General features: G+C 50.4%; 3 protein-coding genes across 5 annotated transcripts; all 3 read left to right on the top strand.

Moving 5' to 3' along the window:
* The first annotated feature begins 2,873 nt into the window (after positions 1-2,873).
* On the top strand, positions 2,874-6,975 carry C16H19orf84 (chromosome 16 C19orf84 homolog). 2 transcript variants are annotated; one of them, XM_057713421.1, is made up of 2 exons: positions 2,874-3,126; positions 6,451-6,975. In XM_057713421.1, the coding sequence occupies exons 1-2, from the start codon at positions 2,942-2,944 to the stop codon at positions 6,962-6,964; spliced, it is 699 nt and encodes a 232-aa protein (XP_057569404.1). In that variant the 5' UTR covers positions 2,874-2,941; the 3' UTR covers positions 6,965-6,975. The 2 variants fall into 2 exon arrangements, with proteins under 2 accessions (XP_057569404.1, XP_057569405.1); XM_057713422.1 differs by lacking the exon at positions 2,874-3,126 and adding an exon at positions 5,754-5,788.
* Positions 6,976-8,020: 1,045 nt separating this feature from the next.
* Positions 8,021-14,526, top strand: LIM2 (lens intrinsic membrane protein 2). The gene is made up of 5 exons (XM_057713174.1): positions 8,021-8,059; positions 8,515-8,695; positions 12,565-12,714; positions 13,816-13,950; positions 14,181-14,526. The coding sequence occupies exons 2-5, from the start codon at positions 8,521-8,523 to the stop codon at positions 14,240-14,242; spliced, it is 522 nt and encodes a 173-aa protein (XP_057569157.1). The 5' UTR covers positions 8,021-8,059; positions 8,515-8,520; the 3' UTR covers positions 14,243-14,526.
* Positions 14,527-20,971: 6,445 nt separating this feature from the next.
* NKG7 (natural killer cell granule protein 7) lies at positions 20,972-22,547 on the top strand. 2 transcript variants are annotated; one of them, XM_057712811.1, is made up of 4 exons: positions 20,972-21,341; positions 21,418-21,564; positions 21,652-21,786; positions 21,890-22,547. In XM_057712811.1, exons 1-4 carry the CDS (start codon positions 21,188-21,190, stop codon positions 21,946-21,948), a joined length of 495 nt encoding a protein of 164 aa, XP_057568794.1. In that variant the 5' UTR covers positions 20,972-21,187; the 3' UTR covers positions 21,949-22,547. The 2 variants fall into 2 exon arrangements, with proteins under 2 accessions (XP_057568794.1, XP_057568793.1); XM_057712810.1 differs by having other exon boundaries at positions 21,418-22,547.
* The last annotated feature ends 1,578 nt before the right edge of the window (positions 22,548-24,125 follow it).

Raw genomic sequence — 24,125 nt, 5'->3', positions numbered from 1 at the left:
CTTAAAAAAAAAAATCGAGGTATAGTTGATATACAATATTATGTAAGTTTCAGGTGTAAACACAGTGATTCACAGATTTGAAAGGTTATAGTCCTTTTATAGTGATTATAAAATATTGGCTCTATGCCCTGTGTTGTACAACATATCCTTATAGCTTAGTTATTTATACATGCTAGTGTGTACAACTGCCTCATTTTATAGATAGGGCTTCAAGAGGGACAGGGTCACACAACAAAATAGCAGAAGTGACATTCAAACTCAGACAGGTCCTAAAAGGGATGACCACTGCAGGTCCTGAATTCCTTCTAATAAACTTGGGGCAGGGGATGCTGAGGGGGGTCTCTGTTTCCCTCCCTCTGCCCCCAAATCGTGCCATGAGAGCAACCCTTCAAAGTTTGTTGGACCTGGGAAATTACAAGATTGTTTTGCTAGGACGACAGGTTTGACCAGGGGTTAGTAACTTTGAAATACATGTGTTAAGGTCCTGACTTCTGCATAAAGACTTGGGACTTGGAGTGGGGGGGAGGGTATTGTTGTCCAGTCCTCTTGGGGAAGGGCAGGTGTGGAGGGACACAGTGAAAATGACAACAGGCTTGGAACCAGTAGACCCAGCTTGGACACTCTGCATTGCCAGATACTCTCTATAACCAGTTAATTGGAGACTATGAATGCCTGGAGATATAACCAAAAAATAGGTCTATGTCTCTGGTTTCTGACTCGATCGTGCTCTGTTAAAACCCTTTTCCTCATCTCCTAACAGTATCTCAGACCTTCCGTAACTGTCCACTCAGCTCTGATTATTAAAACTCAGTCTGGTCTTAAATCTTCACCTCAAACTCTGTTTAAATCCCATCTCCTTCCCTCTTCATCCAGTGGAGGTTGAAGTGGGAACTAGACTCCATGGAGAAGGGGTGGAAACCCGTTGTCCCTGAACACACCACCAGTTTCCTAAAGTACTGGGGCCTAGAGGAGGGACAGGTATGGGGACAAATGACTCTTGACCTACCGGCCTCTTGTTGGTGGAAGCTGCTTCTCTGGCTAATCCTGGATGGCACTCTGAGTGGCAGGTGTCCAAACACTGGCTCTGTTGTGGAGCAAAACGTGAAGTCTTGGGTGGATGGGTCCAGTGAGGTTTCCTGGACACCTCTGCTGCTGCTGCTTCTGTTTTTTGTTTTTGGTTTTGTTTTGATGATTGGTACCTTTAAAAAATTTTTTTAATTGAAGTATAGTTGGTTTACAATGTTATATTAGTTTCAGGTGTACAGCACAGTGATTCAGTTATATATATACAGAAAAGAATATGAAAAAGAATATGTATAACTGAGTCACTTGCTGTACAGCAGAAATTAACACAGTAAGTCAATTATACTTCAATAAAATTTAAAACAAATAGACTTTCTAAAGACAGTAAGAGAACTTTGAGTAACTAAACTTTTATGTGGAATGTATAAGGTAAAGTTCACCTAGCACTTCAAGTAAGCATGATTATAAATTATATACAACAAACTCCTCCAACATACAGTATGATTCTGATGTTAAATTTTAGTGTATTTTCAATAAAGAACTAGTGAAAACCTTAAAAAAAAAGATTATTATGACAAAAAGGCAGCACGAGAGAATCTGGAAGGATGATAAAAATACACTGGATCTTGTCTGTGGTGACAGTTACACGGCTCTATGCATTTGTCAAAACTCAGAACTGCATACCAAAGAGAGTGAATTTTACTGTATTAAAAGATAAATACAAATGCAAAACATACTGAGTACTAGTTTAAAAGATTATGAGAATTTAAATGAGTTAATGCAAGTGAAAGTGTCTTAAGTGATCGCCCTTTCTGGGCCCCTTCGGCCTCCAGACTCCCACTGCCACTTTAGCAGACACTTCTAGCAAATCCTAACTTCCAAGCAGTCTAAAAAACACTCATGACAGCCACATAAACTTAGGGGCCCTCATTCCAGCACACACCTCAGCCTACAAATCTGACCCCTAAACTCACTCCAGCAACCTCTTGCCAAGCATCCCGGCCATTTCCTGGGGGTAGTGGAAAAATCCAAGACCGAAAGGCCCCTAAGGTGGAGGGGTTGAACGAGTGGGTAAGGCTCAAGGGAGACAGCAGGGCCCCTAGGGATCTCCTGAAGGAAGACGGAAGCTGGGGGGGAGAAGGGGGACTGGGAAGGCCCTGAAGACCGAATCTTGGGACTTTGACAGTCCGAGGCCTGTAGGGGGCACTGAAAGGAAGAAACTGGTCCTAAGCTGGGAAAGGGCAATGAGGCTCCCTAGCGGGCCGAGAAGACCCCTGCATAGGACTCCCCTCAGCCTGGGGACCCCTCTCCCCTCCAAATTTAGCTCAGCATCTCCAAGCCTGGACTGGGTCTCCCTGGACACGGATGTCGTCACCATGCCGGAGAGCGGACAAGGAACACCGCTAAAAGCCCGGGCAAAATAGTCAGTTACAGTCCGGAGAAGGCGCGGAAGGGGAACAGCCAATCAAAGGGCGAGAGAGACAATCGCGCTCAGAAACGTAGCCAATCACAAAGCAAGGATGCTATCCCCACCCCCACCCCCGGAGTGGACCGTCGGAGGGAGGAGACGCGGAAGCAACGTGAGTTTACCCACCAATCACAGTTGACGATTACGTATCGCGCTCTCCTACGTAACGAGGGGTGGGAGGAGCTCAAGCCCATTTGCTGGCGTTCCCCCAACAAATCGGAACCTTCATTCCCTCCCGACGCAGGAATTGATTGGTCACTTTTCAGAACTTGCCTGTCAATTTTGGAAGCCGGGTCAAGGGCATTTCCTTAGAAGCTCAAGAACACGCCGCCGCTCCCCTAGCTCCGGGAGGAGGGCTTTAAAGGGCCAAGAGGTCCGACCGTGAACGCAGAAATAGAAGGTACGCGGAACAAAACCAGAAGCGGTACCGTTACGCTGGAATTGAGTTTTATGTTGCGAAAAAACAGAGACTTCGCTTGCTCTAGGTCAAGAGCTAGTAGGAAGCGGAGCCAGGATTCGATCCCTCATTTCGGAGCCCTGTTCTACAGAAGCTTCCTCTTTGGGATCGGTTGTAACCGGGTGGATGAGACCTGCGTGCTAATCACAGTCGCCAGAAAGGAAAGCCAGCCTTCTTGGTAAAAATCTTTAGATTCTAGCCACCTAGCTTTTGCTCGCGCCGTCTCTTCTACATCAAATACCCATCACCCTAGATCTAGCCCAAAGGCCACCTCCTCTAAAACAAACAAAAACAAAACAAAAACCTCCCCGACCTTCTCCGCCACCCCTTGCAAGCGAGCAACAATGTTTTCCTGGCCCCAGACCTCACCCTTCACCTCCTTGCCTCCACGCAAAGTTTAACCCGCTTCCGGCTCTCGCCGTCCTGTTGCTCCCTGTGTCCCGGCTTCCATCACCCCAGCATGTTACTGTGCATCTCTGTGCCTGTCCCCCACACCTCATGACTGAGAGCCCTTCGAGAGCAGGTACTGGTTCTAAATCACCTCGGTATCACCAGCAGCATCCAGCGCAGGGCCTGGATTCGAGAGAACTCAGAAGCTATTCTCGGATTTCTCATCCTTAAAGTGGGATGTTGTGAACTTCTTGTAAGAAAATTCATATTCAAATGCGCTGGTCAGGTTGAAAACTTTGCATCCTCCTTGATTCTCCGTTACTCACCTCCAGCAGCCCTGCAGCGTATCCTGATGGTTCTCCCTCCAAAATACATCTTAAATCTATTCACAGCTTCCCATCCCCACTACTCCCACCCTCCTCGGAGCCGTCACCACCCCTACCTGGAGGACGGCAGCATTCTTTCTAGGCTTCCTGCTTCCACTGTAGCGTTCCACCACAATCCGCTCCACAAACTGCAGGCACAGTGCTCTTCTTAAAACATAAATTATGTCACACCTCTGCTTACATATGTTCAAAGTCATATCAATGTTCCAGAATTAAAAAAAAAAAAAAAATTCTGGAGACATCCTAGAAGGTACTAGAAGGTACAGTCTGGCTCCTAGTGTATCTCCGTTAAAAGCACAGACTCTGGAGCCTGGGTTCAAATGCCAGTTGTGCTACTTACTAGCTCCATGATCTTGAGTAACTTAGCCTCTCTGAGGCACAGTTTGAACCTCTGTGAAATGAGGACTAAATATGTTGGAATTATTAATTAAAATAGACCTCTAGCTTATTAAAAAGAAGAAACTGACTAGTAGGCCTCAAAGCTGTCAAAGTTGTGAAAAACAAGGAAAGACCGAGAAACTGCTGCAGAACAGAGGGCGACTAAAGAGATGTGATGACTCAGTGGGCTCCTGGGTTGGATTGTGGAACAGAAAAATGACATTCGTGCAAAAACTGGCACAATTCAAATCATGTCTGGAGTTTAGTTACGAGTCTTAAGAGTCATGTTGGTTTCTTAGTTGTGACAAATATTCCATGACAATGTAAGAAAATAAGAGGGGAATTGGGGTGAGTTACAAAGTTATCTTTGTAACTTTTCTGTAAATATGAAGGTGTTCCAAAATTTTTTAAAAAATTATAAAGAATAGACCTATCCCTCTCCTCCTACCTTATTGCTTCCCAGTCCCTCAAACACTATAAACACTATGTTTGTTTCACCTGAGGGACCTTTGCACCTGCTTGTCCCTCCACTGGGAATAAGCATTTCCCAGGTCGGCGGGCTCCATCCCACAGCAGCCTTCTCTAACCATCTTATCCATCACCGGGGGGTGGGGGGGGGGGGGTACTTCCCTGGTGGTCCAGTGGTTAAGACTCTGCACTTCCACTGCAAGGGTTGAAGGTTCCGATCCCTGGTGGTGGAACCAAGATCCCATATGCGCGTTGGTATGGCCCCAAAATAAAGTAACTAAAATAAAATAAAGTACCCCCTGCTCCTGCCTCTATATCCCTTGTCCTGTCTTTATACCTTCACAGCCCTCCTTCATAAAGGAAATGTACTATCTGTGTCTTCTCTGTTTCTCTCCCCACGAGCATCTATTTTTTCTGGGCTAGATCCCCGCACCTAACCTGGGACCTAGCATATAGCAGGCACTGAATAATATTTCCTACATAGATATAAGGATGACCATTACTTCTCAATAAAATACTACCAGACCACCAACAATAACGATAAGAAACTCTCATTGGTTGAGACTAATTATAGTCCAGATCGTGTGTTGGCTACTTTACACATGTGATACATCCTTTAAACCTCATGAGATCTTAGAGGTAATATTCGCCCCATTTCTCAAAAGCACAGAGACTAGAAGAGCTTAAGCTCACAAAGTCAGTCAGAGGCAGAGCTTAGAATGAAACCCAGCCTCTAAGACTCCCAGACCATCTACTAACCCCTCTGCCCCCGGTTATATCCAATGTCCAGATTTCCCTAAATTTCCATTTAGTCCTAAAGAACACCATCTGCCTCCCTGAGGACACGGCCCAGGAATACAGGTGGAGAGACAGGAGGGGGCTAGGGACTCCTCGATCCGAGGGAGGAAGGGGCTGGGGGCCTGCACTCTTGGGTCTGAGGGAGGAGGGGGCTCAGGGGCCGGGCTCCTGGGTCTCCGGGAGGTGGGGACTACGACCTGAGATACGTGGGGTTAAGAAACTTAGACCGCACGAGTTCAGCCCTGCACGCTTTCCGCGCTGCCCTGCACGCCCGCGAGCCACGCCCCCTTTCTGACAAAGTCCCGCCCATCTTCCTTCCGCGTCTCTGAGTCCTGGAGAAATCGAGGCGAAGGTGCTAGAAAAGACCTGAAAGACCCCCGTGAAGATGGAACAGCAAAAGGAGGGGACTGGGCCTGAGGGGTGAGAGACACAAGACTCCCCGTGGGGAGGACAAACACCGAGAAAGAGGAGGGACAGAGAAAATAAGAGAATTGAACAGACCCAGAGAGTATCAGAAAAAAAAAAGTCTCGGGTATCATTACATAGAAACAGAATCTTCGACGGTCCTGGTGACAGAGTTAAGCGAGATACTTAGAAATAGAGTAGAAACATATTTGTGGAACGGAGAGAAATTTCGAGAAGGAACCCGGAGAGTTGAGGATGCCAGACACAGCCATAGGGCTGGAGAAATAATAATTGTCCATATTTATGCAGCATTTCCGAGACCCAGCCCTTTAATAGGCACCTTTGATACCATCAGAAGCTATCTCTTGGTATGAAAAATTAAGGTTCGGAGTGGGAAAATGATTTGCCCAAACACACCGCGAGGGAGGCAGCCTGGAATGGGAACCACGTTCTGTGGGATGCTGAAACTCTGGTAGAGCTGTCGGTCTCTGTAAAGAGAGGTTGGGGGGTGGGGGGGACAAAGAGACAGAGAGACACCAGGAAGTCAGAGGCAAACACTCAGTCCTGAGGCTGGGGAGAAATGGACTCCTGGGAGAAGCCTGGGGGCAGCAAGCCTGCAGTAAGGAAGGACACATGCAGACAGGGAGACCCACTGACCTGGCCTTTTGTCATTCTAGGAACAACCTGCCGTCCCCAGGGACTGAGTTGTGGCCGCCTGCACCTTTCTCAGCCCTGTTCCCTTCTCTCCTGGGCACCCCAGATCCAGCCCACCTGGGGCTCCCCGAGAGCCTGGCCTCTGTCACTGTCCCCATCCGTCTGGATGCCCTCTCCTACCTCCTGCACAGCGCCCTGCTAGGGGCCTACAAGTTTCAACAGTCTTTGCCCTCCTGCCCCTGTGCCCCCCAGGCATGTTGCACTCAGCGAGGCACCGCCAAGAGGCCACCCAGGGGACGCGGGGCCTGGGCCGTCCGACGCAGGCCAGGCCGGGGTCAGGGCCAGCAGCAGTGGGGACTTGGCAGGGCTGAGCAGGCAGAGAGGAGCTGGGCGGGGAGCCCTGGGGCTGGCCCCAAGACCCCACCCGTGACGCCGCCATCACCAACACCACCTGCCCAGGATGGGAAGAAGGATGCCTGGGGTCCGGAGCTGCCCCTGGAGAGGCCACCTGCTGAGGACTGGGAGGCCGAGTACTAGGACCCTGAGGATCCCGCACCCCACATTCTGGAGGGGGCCACCGAAGGTCACCAGGAGGCTTTTCTTGGAGCCCAGGGTGACCTCAGCCCTGCCAGAGATACCCAAGAAACATCCTGTTCCCATCCCTCTTCCCCTCAAACCACAGTCTCAGGAGGGGGTCCTTCAGGTCACCTGGTGAAACCCGGACCTGACATAGGATCCCAAGCCAGGAAGACAACCCTGAACCTCATGCCCACACCCAAGCCTCTTCCCATTCCTGACACCGTTCCCAAGTACAGTGACAACCCTCACCTCAGTCCCAATGCCCAGGGCTCCTCCAACCCATCCCCAGTCCCATTCCAAACCCCAAAGCCATTCCCGCCGGCCTCTGCCAGCCCCATCCCATGCCATGCTGAATCCCACATCCCCCAGTTGTCCATCCCATTCCTGTCCGCATCTCCGCTCTGACCCACCCTCGCTCCCGGCTCCCTTATCCGCATCCCCATCTACCTAAAGGCCAACCCGTTCCTCATCCTTAATTTCACCTCAACTCCAGCCACAAATATAGCCCCATCTTCAACCCCAGCCAGCTTCACCTCCTTCTCAACCTCCTTCCTGCCCCGGCCCTGAAGGTGACATGCCCTGTGACCCCACCTGCAAAGAACCCCATTGGCCCAACGTATCCAGACACCTGCAGCCCCCACCCCATTTCCTGCCCTTGGGGGAGGGGGGCGGGGTTGAACAATAAATGGCTGAGTGTCCCTATGTCTTGTGTCTGTGTGTGCTTAACGCAGCTCGGGCCAACCCCGTGGGTACCGTGGAACGAGGCTGTGAAAGAGTGCTAGGGTGGCCGGGAGGGTCACAGAGAGAGGCCGATGGGGCTGGGGCTGCGGGGAGGGAGGGCCTGGATTCCTGCTTCAGCGGATTCCATCTGGGGCCTCTGCCACCACTGCATTTCTGCTTGCTGGAAGCTGCTGGGCCCCGGGGCCATTGTGTGGGGAGGCTTAAGGGATTTGGGGGACCTAGGGAGCAGAGAGGCCAGAGACCTGACTGGGCTCAGTCTGCACAGAGGGGCCGAGGCAGACGGAGGGTTTCAGGGCAGGCTCTGCCACTCAGGTAGGGACCAGGTGCGGGACCCATGGCCCCCTCCTCACCTCGGACCTGGGAGTCCAGGCCCCCAGCCCCCTCCTGCCCCATCCCCCTCCTTCCCCCAAAGATTTGTCCCCCAGTGCCCAGCCCCTTCCTGGCTTAGGACCTGGAAGTCTAGGCCCTCATCCCCTTTCTCCCCCAGGACCCAAGGGCCTAGGTCCTCAGCCTCTCCTCCCCCAGACTCAGGAGTCCAGATCTCAAGCTCCCTCTGCCCACCCCTCCCCAGACCCAGGGGTCCAGGTGCCAGTTCCTTCCTCTCACTGGGACCTGGTGTCCCAGCCCCCAGCCCCCTCCTCATCTAGGATCTGGAAGCCTAGGTCCCCAGCTCCTCCTCCCTCAGACTAGGAATCCAGACCCCCAGCCCCCTCCTTCCCCAGAACCTGGGAGTCTAGCTCCTGACCCCCATCTCCCCTTACCCACAGATCACCATGTACAGCTTCATGGGTGGTGGCCTCTTCTGTGCCTGGGTGGGGACCATCCTCCTGGTGGTGGCCACGGCGACAGACCACTGGATGCAGTACCGGCTGTCGGGGGCCTTTGCCCACCAGGGCCTGTGGCGGTATTGCCTGGGCAGCAAGTGCTACCTGCAGACAGAGAGCATCGGTGAGGATCTGGGGCGGGGTCTCAGTTGTGCCCGGGATCAGAGCCTCCTGTAGGGGAAAACCTTACAGCAGAAGGGCCACCTGTTTTGCAGATGGAGAACCTCGTGGCTCAGAGAGGGAAAGGGTCCAGCCCCAGGTCACTCAGCTTGGAAGGGGCAGATTTGGGATTTCAGTATTTTTTTCTAGTACAATTACCAGATGTACTGCTTTGAAGGTTAGGTAGTGAGGACACTTCCTGGCATAAACTAGAGGTCAGGTACAGCAGTGGGGGCTGGGGTTGTCAGAGAGCATTTTCTAAATATCTACTATGTGTGAAGAACTATGTTAGGTACCAGGAGAATACAGGAGCGATACAGACCCTAAATTTGCTAAATCCTGGATCAGTTTTTTAATACTTGCTGTGTGCCAAGCCATGTAATATATATGTGTATATGTACATGTATATATGTGTGTGTGTATATGTGTATATACGTATATATGTGTATATATTACATTATGTATTGTAAAAATGGGGATAAAAATAGTCCTTACAGTACAGGGCTCTTGCCATCTATATTATAAAATATAAATTATTATAATATACTATGTATTCCCATGTACCTCTCTCCATATGTGTATATATTTGTATATATGTACACCCTCCTTCAGTCCCTCAGTATCCGCAGAGAACTGATTCCAGGACCTGCAGTGGATACCAAAACCCCTGGATGCTCAAGTCACACAGTCCACCCTCTGTATCCGCGGTTCTGTATCCACAGTTCTGCATCCGGGGATTAAACCAACTGCGGATCACGTAGTACTGTATGTATTTATTGAAAAAGATTTGCATGTAAGTGGACCTGTGCAGTTCAAACCCATGCTGTTCAAGGGTCAAATGTATATACATACATATATAGAGAGATATATAGTATATGACTAAAAAGTATTATACAATAAACATTATATAATATATTAATATGTTAATATATAGTATATTGCATGTTCTTTATTATCTGTATCCAATAATAGTGGCAGTAATAGTAATAATAACAATAACTGGCTTATACTGTTACTGTGTCCTATGTGCTATTCTAGTGCTTTGCCTGGGTTAACTCCCTTCGGTGTCCCAAAAACACTAAGATGGCAGTTCTGTTGTGTCTATGAATAATAATAACATGATACTTGAGCTCAAAAAGCCAATTCTTTTGAGGAGGGGTTGGGAGGAGGAGCCAACCCTCACTGAGCCCTGTGACGTGACAGGCTTGTGGCAGGAGATTTCACCTCCCCCATCTCGCCAAATCTGCCCATTTGCCAGAGGGGTAAACTGAGGCAGGGAGAAGAGGAAAGGCTTGCCCTGGGCTACCAGTTTCAGAGCTCAATCTGCCTGACTTCATGCATCCTTTCCATTTCTGGCTGTCACCATTCTTCCTGCCTCAGACTGGGAACACCCCCCAGACACTCTGAGTTCCCTCTGTGTCTTATCTCTGCTGGGGATGGGAGAGAGGGAGGTTGGATGGAAGTCTTCAAGTTCATTTGACATCTTCATGATCACAGGACTGAGAACCTCAGGGACATACCTCACCCTGGTTGATTCTTGGATATTTGTCCAAACAGCTGGTTTAACTTGTTCATCCATTGTAGAGCTGACATAATTCAATCACTAAAATTAGAGCAGGAGTCCTGAGCTTGCTTCCCAGTGGCCAGACACAGTCAAGGTCATGTATGCATAGTGTTTTTAAAGTTTCCAAAGTCATTGTCATTATTCAAGAAATCTGGAGATTTTACATTAAAATCTGGACCTGCAGTTCTTTTTTGAAAAATCCGGTTTTGCCTGTCTTCTCCAGGTCCACGAATGTCAGCTGGATATGAGCAGCAAATGCCCCTTTCAAATGGGGTATACCAGTCAGGGGCCCCTCAGGAGATGGAAACCACACTGTGATTTGAATAAAGAAAGTTTTCTCTGAAGATGGGGCTGAGAACCAATAATTGATAGTTGGTACATGGGACATACGCGTTCCTCCCCCACCCCCTGCCCACCCCGCCCTGCTACAGCCTAGCAGATCTGCTTTTATCCATGGCTGCAGTCAAGCCTCAGAGGCATTTGTGTTTTCTGCTCCTGCACTAGCCCAGCCATGGGAAAGAAATAGGCTATAACATCCTCCGTAAATCCTCCAGACTTTTAAATACCCAGAGGCATGTGTATTTGTTTTCTAAGGCTGCCATAACAAAGTACCACAAACTGAGTGGCTTAAACAATAGAAATTTATTGTCTCACAGTTCTGGAGCCTAGAAGTCCAAAGTCAAGGTCTCTGCAAGGTCGGTTCCTTCTGAGGGCTGTGAGGGAAAATCTGTTGCCTGCCTCTCTGTTAACTTCTGGTGGTTGTCTGGCAATTTTTGGCGTTCCTTGGCTTGTAAATGCACCAGCCCATCTGTGCCTTCATCTTTACATGGTGTTCCCCTGTGTGCGTGTCTGTCTCCAAATTTCCCCGTTTTAGGAGGACACCAATCATACTGGATTAGAAATCCACTCTACTCTGCTTTGACCTCACCTTAACCAATGACATCTGCAAGGACCTTATTTCCAAATAAGGTGTCATATTCCGAGGCAGTGGGAGGAGGGGGGAGCAGTTAGAACTTCAACATATGCATGTGGAGAGGGAGACACAACGCAACCCACGACAACCTCCGTGGAGAAACATCCAGGAATTGTGCTCTCTTAGGCTTGCATGAGACAAAAGACTGTGTTTTGCAAAGATCTGAGGCTTTTTCAGTGGCAGGATCCCAGTTCTGTCCAGGGTGACAGTTGTCCTGGGTGCTCCGAGAGACAGAATAACCAAGCAGTTAAGACTGAGGGCTTTCGAGACTTCCCTGGTGGTCCAGAGGTTAAGACTCCATGCTTCTATTGCAGGGGGCACAGGTTCGATCCCTGGTCGGGGAGCTAAGATCCCACGTACCTTGCAGTAGGGCAGGGCGGTGAGGTGGGGAAGGACTGAGGGCTTTGGAGCTTGCTTTCAACTCCAGTCCCTCTGCTAATTATGGGACCTTGGGCAAAACACGTCACCTCTTTGAGCTTCCATTCCTTCACTTGAAAAATGGGCGTGAAAATAATACTGTATAAGCACAGGGCTCTTGGAAGGAGTAAATAGGATCATACGTGGGAAGAGAGCCCGGCACGTACTTGACAGTTGCCAGATGAGATCATGATGAGTGTTCTCAAGGCATCTCCATTCATTCAACATGTTTACTGAACACCTCCTAAGTGCCGGGCACTAGGTGCTGGGGATACAGCAGTGAGTGAGGAAGCCAGGCCCTTGTCCTCCCAGAGCTGAGAACTCAGTGGGGAGAGCAGACATCATATACAAGTTGGAAATAAATAAATGGGGCATTTTCAGATATAGGCAAGTGATACGAAGGAAGTGAAAGGGAGCGTGGGAGAGAGGATAGAGAGTGAGTGGCAGAAGGATATGGGAAATCAGCATTCATTCATTCATTCATTCATCCAACAAACATTTCTCCAGACCCATGTGCAAACCAAAGCTCTGCTGGGCATATTTGTGATGTAGAATCAACCAGGTTCCTGTCCTCAGGGGGCGATCAGGCCCAGGGTCAGGGGTTGGGGAGGGAGAGACAAAAAGAGCCTCAATCCAGAGCAGGGAATGAGGATGGTGCCTGAGGGGTAAAGGGAAGCTCCCCAGAGGAGGGAATCTGGGAGCTGGGCTTTGGAGGATGAATAGGAGTTTGCCAGGTGAAGAGGGGGGTGTTTGCAGAGAGGTGAAGGAGGAGCTAGTTCAGGAATACTGAGAGGGGTGAGGAATTCCTGCCCTCAGAGGTAGCAGCCTTCACCACTGAGGGCAGGCGAGGCACAGCAGTGACCGTGGGGTGCTCCCACAGCCTACTGGAATGCCACCCGGGCCTTCATGATCCTGTCCTCCCTGTGCGCCACCTCTGGCATCATCATGGGCATCATGGCCTTCGCTCAGCAGTCCACCTTCACCCGCCTCTCCCGGCCCTTCTCTGCAGGCATCATGTTTTTCGCCTCCAGTGAGTGAACTGCCCCCTACACCTACACCTATCCCCGCCCCCAATACCACTTTCATTCCACACTGCTCCCCACTCTCAGCTCCACCTGCACCTGAATCCCACCTCCACCCCCAATAACAGCTTCGTGACTATTTCTGCCTCTAGTCAGTCCTGACACCAGCTAGGTATACTGCCCATCAACTCTGGCACTAACCTCCCAGAGTAGGCATCCGACCCCACAGATTTAAAGGCGTGGTTCCCAGCAAGACTACCCCTACTTCAGCTGCAAGTGGGGTCCCCAGCCCACCTGCCCTTTTGACCAACTGGCTACAGATTCAGGGGTTCCCAGAATGCAGTCAGATTCAAAAATTTGCTAGAACAACTCACAGAACTCAGGAAAGCATAATACTCACAATTACAGTTTTATTATAAAGAGTGAAACTCAAGACCAGCCAACGAAAGAGATGCATATGGTGAAGCCAGAGAGGGTCCTGAACACGTAGCTTCCATGCGCTCTCCTTGCAGAATCAGAATCAGGGCGCATCCCTCCCTGCACCCCCCAGCACATCCATGCATTCACCAACCAGGAAGCTCCAGTGAGCTTCAGCATCCAGAATTTCTACTGGAGTTTCATTACAAGGGCATGACTGATTGAATCATTGGCCATGTGATTGAACTCGGTCTCCAGCTCCCCTCTCCTACCCAGAGGCTGGACTGATCCCAAGGGGCTCAAAGCCCCATCTATTCTCATGGTTGGTCTTTCTGTTGACCAGCTCCTATCCCTGAGTCATCTCTTCATCAACATAAACTCAGGTGTGATCAAAGAGGCTCAAGAACAACAAAGACACTCGTGTTGCTCAGAAAATTCCAAGGATTTAGTTTCCCTCCCAGGAACCAGCGACAAAGACCAGTCAGATTCTTTATGACATAACAAAATGCAACCCCGCCCCATTCCCACCCTAACCCTACTCCCCTTTCATTTTTACTCCCACTTTCATCTCAACCCCCATCCTCACCTTCATCCCTATCCAAACCCATACCCCCTTCTCAATCTCATTCCCACCCCCATCTCTAAACCCAACCCCATCCCCATTCCCTTCCCCCCTCAACCTCTCTCTCCAGCCTTTTTCGTCTTGCTGGCCTTGGCCATTTACACTGGAGTCACCGTCAGCTTCCTAGGGCGCCGCTTTGGGGACTGGCGCTTTTCCTGGTCCTACATCCTGGGCTGGGTAGCCCTGCTCATGACCTTCTTCGCAGGTACTGGTTTTGGGAGTGGGAAGGTCAGTGAATGTGGCCCAGCGGGCAGCAGGCTGGAGGGGGAGATGACGGGGAGTCCCATGTGGGCCCCCCAGCACCGAGCCAGAAGGCAGACTCCAAGCCCTGAGGACACCAGAGAGAAAGGGAATGCTGTGTTGGGGTCTTGGGGGTGGCAGCAGGGGCCGGGAGGGCTGGGAGGGTGGGGTCAGCTGGGATCTCTTCTCGTGCAGGAATTTTCTACATGTGTGCCTACCGGATGCATGAATGTCGGCGCCTGTCCACTCCCCGCTGAGCCCAATTGTGTGCCCCGACTTCATCTGGAAGTTAAAGTCAGGTCACTGAAGAGAAGGGGGAGGGTCTAGAGGCCTGAAATCCTAGTTCCTAGGGGCATGAGGGGGCTTGGTCTCGGACTCTGGGTGGGAGCCCCTGACTCCCGTGTCCCGAGGGGGAAGGAGCAAGAATGGGGCCTGGTGGAGGCAGTTGAGAAGACCTACGGCCCCACCCACCAGGGGGGTTGTTAGAGGAATGGAATATCCATTAGAGCAACTTTTTGGAGCTAATAAAACTGATTGAAACGACTGACGTGTGGTCCCTGAGTGGTTGGGGTGGAGAGAAAGAGGGCTGAGTGTGATGGATGGGGCAGGCAGTGGTTGCATTACTGCAGCCCAATCTGCTCAGTTCCAGCAGGGATGGGCACAGAGATAAATTACACAGTCCCCACCCTACTAGGTTCACCTTCTTTTTACTTTTCTGGCTGCACCACGCGGCTTGTGGGATCTTAGTTCTCCCACCAGGGATCGAACCCGTGCACCCTGCAGTGAAAGTACGGAGTCCTAACCACTGGACCACAAGGGAATTCCCTAGGTTCAACTGCTAGGAAAACTGATGTGTAGGTCCAATCTGATGTGTGTCTTTTCCCCACACTACCAAACAATTAACTCAATTCTGACACAATCTACCAAAAGAAAGTGTCAGATCACACAGGTTAAAGACACAGCCCTAGAAGGACCCCCAGACACACTTCAGATGCCAATCACAAGTCCAGGTTTTCATCTGTGCTTCTGACCAACCAGCAATAAGTTGGAGGTCCGCACAACCCCCTCCTTGGGTTCCATTAATTTGCTAGAGTGGCTCACAGAACTCAGAGAAACATTTTACTTACTAGATCACCAGTGTGTAATAAAAGGTTACAACTCAGGGACTTCCCTGGTGGCCCAGTGGTTAAGAATCCCCCTGCCAGTGCAGGGGACATGGGTTCGATCCCTGGTCCGGGAAGATCCTACATGCCGTGGAGCAACTCAGCCTGTGTGCCACAACTATTGAGCCTGTGTGCCACAACTACTGAAGCCCACGTGCCTAGAGCCTGTGCTCTGCAACAAGAGAAGACACCTCGATGAGGAGCCCATGCACCGCAGTGAAGAGTAGCCCCAACTCGCTGCAACTAGAGAAAGCCCGCAAGCAGCAGTGAAGACCCAACTCTGCTAATAAATAAATAAATTAATTAATTAAAAAGAAATGGAGGCTTTAATTAAAAAAATAAAAATAAAAGGATACAACTCAAAACAGCCAGATGGAAGAGATGCACAAGTCAAAGTAAGTGGGAAGAGGTGTGGAGCTTCCAAGCTCTCTCCAAGTAGGTCACTCTCCCCCAGAAAGCACATGTTCACCAGCCCGGAAGTTCTCTGAACCCTCTCCTTTTGGGTTTTTCTGGAGGCTTCATACATAGTTATGATTGATTAAATCATTGGCCCTTGGTGGTTGAACTCCGCCCCCAACTTCTCTCCCCTCCCAGGAGGTCAAGGGGTGGGACTGCAAGTTCTGACCCTCTTATCATGTGGTTGGTTCCCCTCCCCCTCACAATTTAGGAAATTCCAAGAGCTTTAAGATCTTGATGCCAGAAGTGGGAACAAAGACCCAGTATATATTTATTATAAATGATAATATCACAGTAGAATAGGATAAATGAAAACATCTATGGGACTTCCCTGGCGGTCCAGTGGTTAAGACTCCACGCTCCCAATGCTGGGGGTACAGGTTCTATCCCTGGTCGAGATAGGGACAGAGTAAAGGGACAAAGCAGGTAATTAAATAGTTAATACCACTATGGGATTGTCAGTTAAAAAAAGTATGAGAGACCCCTGTAAGTTGATCACTTAAGAAAGCAGGTGCACTTAACCGCAAAACCAAGCAGGCTCGCTTAGCAACAAAACCATGCAACAGAAGCATAAGACATGCCCCCAAACAATAAAACAGTGGTGGCATGAGACCCACATCCTGCCCAGTGAGCTCAGTAAGTTAATGATCCCTAGGACATGCTCTCTACACACACAAAAAACAATAATTTATGTAAAGGTGACATTTCAAAGTGAAAGACCCTCATTATACTAAGAGTTGAAATAATTTTTCCATAGTGCCACAACAGACCTGGCTTGACAGCGTAGGGACAAAAAACCTCCCCTGCCCAACCTGGAGGAGGAGCTGATGATAGAAGCCTGATGTCTACTCAAGAATGAGGAAGAAGGTGGTCTTTTCCCCTTCCCACTTTTCCTTTGATTATAAAACTGTAGCCCATTAAGTTTGGGGGTGCAGCACCCTCTCACCCACCCGCTTGTAAGCCTCACGAGCTGTCCTATTCTAATAAATCACTTTTTATCTATCACTTTGCCTCTTGCTTAATTCTTTCTGCACTGAGACATAAAAAACCAGAGCTCCTCAGAGCCCCCAAAACGCCACTGAGTGGTTACAGCTGGGGAACTAAGATCCCACATGCTGCTTGATGTGGCAAAGACACACACACACACACACACACACACACACACACACACACACACACAAACCCCAAAACTGTGAAAAAACAACATCCTTGCCCACTCTCACCATTTCCAGTTGGCTCTCCCAACCTCCTATCTCCTCCCTGGATGCGCCCCTCTGAATAGAAACACCAGAACTCTGACCTGCACTTGCCTCTTCATTTATCATTCATGACCTTGACCTTCTCTTCATTCACTCATTCATTAGTTCATTCAACAAACTGATGCCAGCTGCCATGAGATGTACTAAAGCTTGTCATAAAATAATAAAACTATTTAGGGAGGCTAATTCCAATCATAAGAATATTTATTACAGCCTATGCTAGGAACTGTTATATTAATAGAGGCTTACCCCCTGGAAATATTTATTGGGGCCTCCTGAAATAACAATAATACGATATTTATAGAGGCTTCCTCCAGTAATAATAGCAATTGAAGCCTTCTTCTCTAATTATCATTTATTGAGGCCTATTTAAATAGAAATATTTACTGAGACATTTCAGTAATCATATTTATAGGGGCTGACTAGCAAAAATAATGATGTTATACATATAACTTGAGACTCACATCTCCAACTACTTCCTCAACATTTCCACTTGAAAAGAAGAAGCACCTCAGTTTTCACATCTATAAAGTGGAGCTCCTGATCTCACACCTTACATCTGCTCCTCCCATGGTCTCCCCCACCTTAGTAAATGACAACTCCATTTTTATCCAGCTGCTCAAGCCAAAAACATTGGACTCACCCTCCATAGCTTTTGTTCCATTACATCTCACATCTGATTCATCAGCAAATCATGTTTGCTCTACCTTAAAAATGTATTCGGAATTTGACCCCGTCTTGCTCAAGCTTGGTTACCACCTGATCCAAGCCGCCATCGTGTCTCACCTGGCTTAGTGCCACAGCCTCCTAACCAGCTCAGCCTCTGCCCTTACTCACCCCCCACTCAAACCCCGCCCCTGCAGTCCACTCTCTACACAGTATCTAAAGGATTTTTTTTCATTTTTTTTAATAAATTTAATTTTTATTTTATATTGGAGTATAGTTGATTTACAACGTTGTATTAGTTTCAGGCGTACAGCTAAGTGATTCAGTTATACATATACATATATCCATTCTTTTTCAGATTCTTTTCCCATATAGGTTATTACAGAATGTTGAGTAGAGTTCTCTGTGCTATGCAGTAGGTCCTTTTTGATGATCTATTTTATATATAGTAGTGTGTATATGTTAACCCCAAACTCCTAATTTATCCCCTCCCCCCCCATTTCCCCTTTGGTAACCATAAATTTGTTTTCAAAGTCTGTGGGTCTGTTTCTGTTTTATAAATAAGTTCATTTGTATCTTTTTTAGATTCCACATATACATGATATCACATGATATTTGTCTTTCTCTGTCTGACTTCACTTAGTAGGATAATCTCTAGGTCCATCCATGTTGCTGCAAATGGCATTATTCCATTCTTTTTATGTCTGGGTAATATTCCACTGTATATCTGTACCACATCTTCTTTATCCATTCCTCCTTCCACTGATGGATATTTAGGTTGCTTCCATGTCTTGGCTATTGTAAATAGTGCTGCAATGAACATTGGAGGGCATGTATCTTTTCAAATTTTGGTTTTCTCCAGGTATATACCCAGGAGTGGGATTGCTGGATCATATGGTAACTCTATTTTTAGTTTCTTAAGGAAACTCCATACTGTTCTCCAGAGTGGCTGCACCAATTTACATTCCCACTAACAGCGTAGGAGGGTTCCTTTTCCCCCACACCCTCTCCAGCATTTATTGTTTTTGGACTTTTAAAGGAATTTTTATTAAAACATGATTCAAACCATGTCCCGCATGCCCCACCTGCCCACTCCGCTCTAAGTCCTGCAGTGGTTTGGACCTGGAGGTAGAATGAAGATAAAAAATGGAGGTGGGGGGGCTGAGGATTGAGGCAGGAATTACAGGGTTGGGGAGAGGAATGAAGAAGGAAGTGGGGGTGGGACTGGGGCTGGAGCTGGGATTGGAAATGCCATCTGGTGTGGGGATGGACGTGAGGAGAGAGGTCAGTGTCCAGCTGAGGATGGATTTGGGTTTGGGGATGGGGTTGAGTTTGGAGTCGGGTTTGGGAATAAGAATGGGGTCAGGTTGGAGGATAAGGGTGGGGTTAAATTTGGGGGGGGAGTTGGAATTAAGGAATGGGTTGTGTTTGGGATTGGGGATGGGATTGAGTTTATAGTTGGGTTTGGGAATGAGAATAGGGTTAGATTTGGGGTTGAGTTTGGCATCCGAGCTGGAGTTTGGGATTGAATTGGGGTTAAGGATGGGACTGAGGGACTTCCCTGGCAGTCCAGTGGTTAGGACTCAACACTTTTACTGCTGGGGCCTGTGTTCGATCCCTGGTCAGGGAACTAAGATCCCAAGCCATGTGGTGTGGCAAAAAAAAGGGGGGGGGATTGAGTTTGGGGTTGGGTTTGGGAATGAGAATGGGGTTGGGTTGGAGGATAGGGATGGGGCTAAGGATGGGATTGGAGCTGCAGTCAGGATGGGGTTGGGTTTGGGATGGGGTCAAGATCACAGGTGGGGGGAATTCCCTGGCGGTCCAGTGGTTATGGCTTTGTGCTCTCACTGACGAGGGCCCAGGTTCAATCTCTGGTTGGGGAACTAAGATCCCAACAAGCCGTGCAGTGAGGCCAAAAAAGAAAAAAAAAAGAGAGAGAGAGCGCGAGAGAGTGCAAGAGAGAGAGAGAGAGAGAGAGAAGAGAAAAAAAGAGGAAGAAAAAAAGAGAGTGAGAGAGAAGGAAAAAAAAGATCGCAGATGAGGTTTGTGCATGTGATCACTCCATGCACTCGGCCCCAACTTCCTGAAGCCTGCATGACTTCTCCTCACAGAAGCCACGTCCACTGCCATTCTTGCAGTGGTGCCCCAGCCACTCATCACCGGACCCCCTTCTGCAAGCCTGTCCTCAAGATCTTGTTCTCAGGAGTGGCCAGTTACCCCACTGGTGAGGATCTGGGTAAGGGAGGGGGTCCTGCAAACTGGAGTCTCCAACTGAGGAAGAGGACCCGGCCTCCTGGGCCACTCTGGTTCCGCCCTTTGCCAGCTGTCCTGGGACTGTTAGCTCAGCTCATCTTCAGGACAGACGTCCCCTTCCAGGTCACTCCTGCTTCATAGAGGCCAGCTGTATCTGGGCCTTCTACCCGGGCTCTGGCACCTTCACTTTATTTATTTATTTATTTTTTTATGGGTATACTATTTTATTAACATTTAAATTTCACCAAGAGTTCAAGTATATGCCAGCCATATGTTCAGATTTTTGAAATGGGCAAACAGCTTTAAGGGTGCAATATATATACACTGCACAGTGTATCCCACAATTAGATAATCCAGTGTCTAAATACACCCTTAGGAGCACAGCTGTAGGGCCAAGCCCTGGAACTGGAGGAAAAACCAGCTGTTCAGGACTGAACAGAGGTCCTTACCTTCACTTCATATCTGAGGTGGGGCCCAGGACCTGATGCTGTTGTGGGGGGAGGGCCGGAAAGTCCTGCACCCACATTCTTTACCCCTCACCCCCACTCCCCGACCACAGAAACCCTGATCCTGGTGATGAAGCCCACCAGGCTGAAGGCCCCACCCCCAGCAGCGCTAGCTGTGAACTCGCACATCAGATAAGGATGTGTGCATGTCTTCCTTCCACCAGCTTTCAGAATTGTGATCGGTTGACCTGCCCTGGGCATAAGCTCCAAGCAAGGAGCCTGGGGTCTGAGTGCCTCCACGCTCAGGACCTGGAGTCTGGGTCTCCCAGAATCTTCCTCCTTCAGCCCCAAGTAGCCTAGCCTCCTGCCCCCTCCTGCTGTGGAGACCCTAGACTTGGGGCCCCCCTCTCCCAGAACGGAAGGTTGCAGAACCCACAGGAAAGAATGATGCATCCCCCAGCTGTCCCCTGTAGCCACACCTCCCCCTCCCATGTAATTCACACCCTGGCTTCACTCACCACTCCCCACCTTTGGGCCCCCCAAGCCTCTCTCACTTCTTCCAGGAAGCCCCCTCTGGTGCGGAGGGCTCCAAGGGCAGGAGGTATAGGACCTTCTGTAGAGACAGGCAAGTTCCAACCACCCAAACCACTGAATGTGACATCTTCAGGGCCCTCCCCTCCCCACCATACACTCTGAGGGGAACCTCAAAGGCAGGCGGGTGCGAGTGCGATGCGAGCCAGGAAGCCAGGAAGGGAGGATGTGTGACTGAGAGTCAGCTGCCGGGAACTGGGTGAGACCAAACTAGTCTCATCTGAAGGAGCACAGGCCCCCCAGCCACCCCGACTGCTTGACTCCCCCAGGAGTCCGGGGGGCATAGCTTCCTCCTCTCTCAGAGACCCAGGAATCTGGATCATCAGTCTCTTCATCACCCAGGACCCAGAAACCCAGCCTTCACCCCAATGGAGCCCTGCCGGTCCCTGGCCCTGCTCACTAGCTCCCTGGGCCTGGCATCTCTCTTGCTGGCCCTGAGCACAGATTTCTGGTTCGTGGCTGAGGGGCCCAATTATTCATCTCACTCGGGCCTCTGGTCGCGGAATCAGGGCTCAGTAGAAGGTAAGGGGGAGCGGTCTCTCTCGGGGTAGGGAAGGGCCTGAGGGGACAGGCACTCAGAAGTCCCGTTTCTGAGCAGGCTACATCCGCGTGACACAGAGCTTCTGCATTCTGGCCGTCCTGTGGGGTCTGATCTCTGTGAGCTTTCTGGTCATGTCTTGCATCCCTTCGCTGTCTGCCCCTGGACGTGGCCCCATTGTCTCGACCTTCATGGCCTTTGCTGCAGGTAAGGACTCCGGGCTGCGCTTGGGGCGCTGGGACCTGACGAGTTTCTGCGGAGGGGCTGAGCGGTCTCTCTTGTCTCCATCCCCAGCCCTCTCCCTGATAGTGGCCATGGTGGTCTACACCATCGAGCGGTGGAACCAGCCTGGACACTCCCAGATCCAGTCCTTCTTCTCCTGGTCCTTCTACATGGGCTGGGTTTCAACAGTCCTCTTTCTCTCTGCAGGTGACTGCTGCCCCGGGGACTTCGGGGGGTGGATGGGGGCCCAGCTGTGGGCTCTGAGGGAGCAGGGCAGGAGCAAGTGTCTAATTTCTCTCTGCTACTCCAGGTGGCCTGAGTCTGGGAGCTCATTGCAGAGCCCCGCGGCAGGGCTATGAGGCCATGTGAACCGCGGGATGGCTTTGGCGCTCCATTCTCTGAAGGCTTCATCAGGGACCGTGAGGATAGCTGGCTCTCCTTCCAGCCCTGACTCCCAGCCTCCGCAGTCTCCTTCCTTTGTGTCTTCACTCATTCAACAAAAATTTGCTGGGATCTGGTTATTCTGAGGTTAATGCAGCTACGACATAAGCCAACAGCACACCTGGTCCATGGTGGATGACACTGGGCACCCAGAGAGGAGTCAGTCCTGCCACCTGCCCTGCCCTCAGGGTGCTCCCACCAGAGTGGGGACTCCTGTGGCTCAGGCACGGCCCCCGGGCTCTTGTCTCCCTTCTTCATCCTTTATCTCTTTTCTTCCCTTTTTCTTTCTCCCTTTAGCTCTTTTCTTCTCGCTCCCTCTCTGATTTTGTCACCCTCACCTTCACCCTTAGTCCGTCTTGCTTATTTCGTTAATAAATTCACTCTTGGGACTTCCCTGGTGGCCCAGGGCTTAAGAATCTGTGCTTTCACTGCAGGGGGCACAGGTTCCATCCCTGATCGGGGAATTAAGATCTGTATGCCACAGGGTGCAGCCAAAAAAAAAAAAAAAGAATAAATTCACTCTTTCAGCTGGCTTTTCCTGAGTGCATCCTTTCTGCTGGGACTCCCACTGGGGATCCAGGTCCGGTGGGGGCAGGCAGAGTCCAGGGCAGGTACGGCAGGAGGACTGGCTGTGTCTGGGGGTGGGGTGCAGTATGGAGGGGAGCTTTCTGGGGAGACGGTGTTTAGGAACTTCTCCAGGGCCAAGGGAAGCTAATGCAGGCAGAGGGACTACAAGGTGGAGGCGTGGAGAGGCTGCAAGTTCTCGGAGGATGGAGAATAGCGCTTTGTGGTCCACTGTAGAACGTGGGCGTGGCAGGAAATGAGGATGGAGAGGCGGGTGGGAGGCAGCCCCTCTAACCCAACAGTTGACTCTCTCTTGAGGGTGATGGGGAGCTAAGGGTGTAAGCAGGGGAGGGACAGCAATCTGGTCTGGGTGCCAGAAAGCCCCCTCTGGGGCCTGTGGGAGAGGCTGGAAGGGGAGAGAAGAGCTTGGCAATCCAACAGGTGGGACGTGAGACAGGACAAGGCTGCACTGGGGCCAGGGCATGAGAGTAAAGGAAGGAAGGAGCCAGAAAGATTCCGGGGGTGGGAGGAACTGGACTCAGGGATCCAAGGGCTTTGTGGGGTTAGGGGCAGGAAGAGGGAAAGGATAGTGCCCAGGAGTGTGCCCTTCTTGCAACAGTCCAACTAACTAGGTAGGATGATGGGGTCCTCCCTCGTTTGATGGAAGATGCTGAGCTCAATGGGGATGTGGTTGAGTGTCTGGGTCTGGGAGAGGGTCATAAGCAGGTGAGGACTTGAGGCTCAGGAGAGAGACCTGGGCTGGAGATGGAGTTTGGGATGCTCGCAGAGCATCAGTGGTCACGAGCTCACCTGGTAAGAAGATGCAGAATGGAGTTCTCCAGGAGAAGTGGCCTGGAGAAGTGGCCTAGAGAAGTGGAGGGAGGAGGAGGGGCAGGAGGCTGCATGGGGCCCCGGGAGGGCACAAAGAGCTGGGGACCAGGAGAGCTTATGGGGTCAAGGGAAGAGCAGTTTCTAGAAGGATATGGGCTACCATGTCATGGCCCTTAGGATCCCCCAGACTTCCCATCTGACTCTGAGCTGTCACTTTGTCAGAAGAGCTGCCCCTGTGTGTGTGTGTGTGTGTGTGTGTGTGTGTGTGTGTGTATGGGTGGGTGGGTGGTTATCTCTTTAAATGGCCACTAGGAGAGGGGGTTCTGGAACTCCTGCTGCCTCATAGTGACCCAGTCTCCCTTCCCCCACCCCTCTGGGCTCTGTCTGAGAAGCCCTGGAAGCTGGGGTGAGTCATTTAGGTGGGTGTGTGTGGAAGTGGGGGGTGGGGAAGGCACGGGACAGGCCAAAGTCACCTCCCGGCGGATGGAGGTCTCTGGAAGACAGGGAGTTTCCTAAGCAGTGATGCCTGAGGGGGAAGGTGGTCTTGGGTCCGGGAGGGGCCTGAGGCGAGCGGTCTCAGAAGTAGGGGCCGCAGGCAAGGGTGCAGGGGTAGCTATCTGGGATATGGAGAGACATGCAGGAGAGGGTCTCAGGGACCTGGGGGTGGGAGCAGGGTTGGCCAGTCCTGCATGTGTGGTCCTTGCAGCAGC

Source organism: Hippopotamus amphibius, chromosome 16 (genome assembly GCF_030028045.1).
Source record: "Hippopotamus amphibius kiboko isolate mHipAmp2 chromosome 16, mHipAmp2.hap2, whole genome shotgun sequence".
Taxonomy (NCBI): domain Eukaryota; kingdom Metazoa; phylum Chordata; class Mammalia; order Artiodactyla; family Hippopotamidae; genus Hippopotamus; species Hippopotamus amphibius.
This window is presented reverse-complemented; position numbering and strand designations above follow the sequence as displayed.

Coding starts and splice junctions, on each gene's coding strand:
- NKG7 (XM_057712810.1), top strand. CDS start 21,188: ATGGAGCCCTGCCGGTCCCTGGCCCTGCTCACTAGCTCCCTGGGCCTG. Junction 21,342..21,417: donor GAATCAGGGCTCAGTAGAAG/GTAAGGGGGAGC, acceptor GTTTCTGAGCAG/GCTACATCCGCGTGACACAG.
- LIM2 (XM_057713174.1), top strand. CDS start 8,521: ATGTACAGCTTCATGGGTGGTGGCCTCTTCTGTGCCTGGGTGGGGACC. Junction 12,715..13,815: donor CATCATGTTTTTCGCCTCCA/GTGAGTGAACTG, acceptor CTCTCTCTCCAG/CCTTTTTCGTCTTGCTGGCC. Junction 13,951..14,180: donor GCTCATGACCTTCTTCGCAG/GTACTGGTTTTG, acceptor CTTCTCGTGCAG/GAATTTTCTACATGTGTGCC.
- C16H19orf84 (XM_057713421.1), top strand. CDS start 2,942: ATGTTGCGAAAAAACAGAGACTTCGCTTGCTCTAGGTCAAGAGCTAGT. Junction 3,127..6,450: donor AAGGAAAGCCAGCCTTCTTG/GTAAAAATCTTT, acceptor TTGTCATTCTAG/GAACAACCTGCCGTCCCCAG.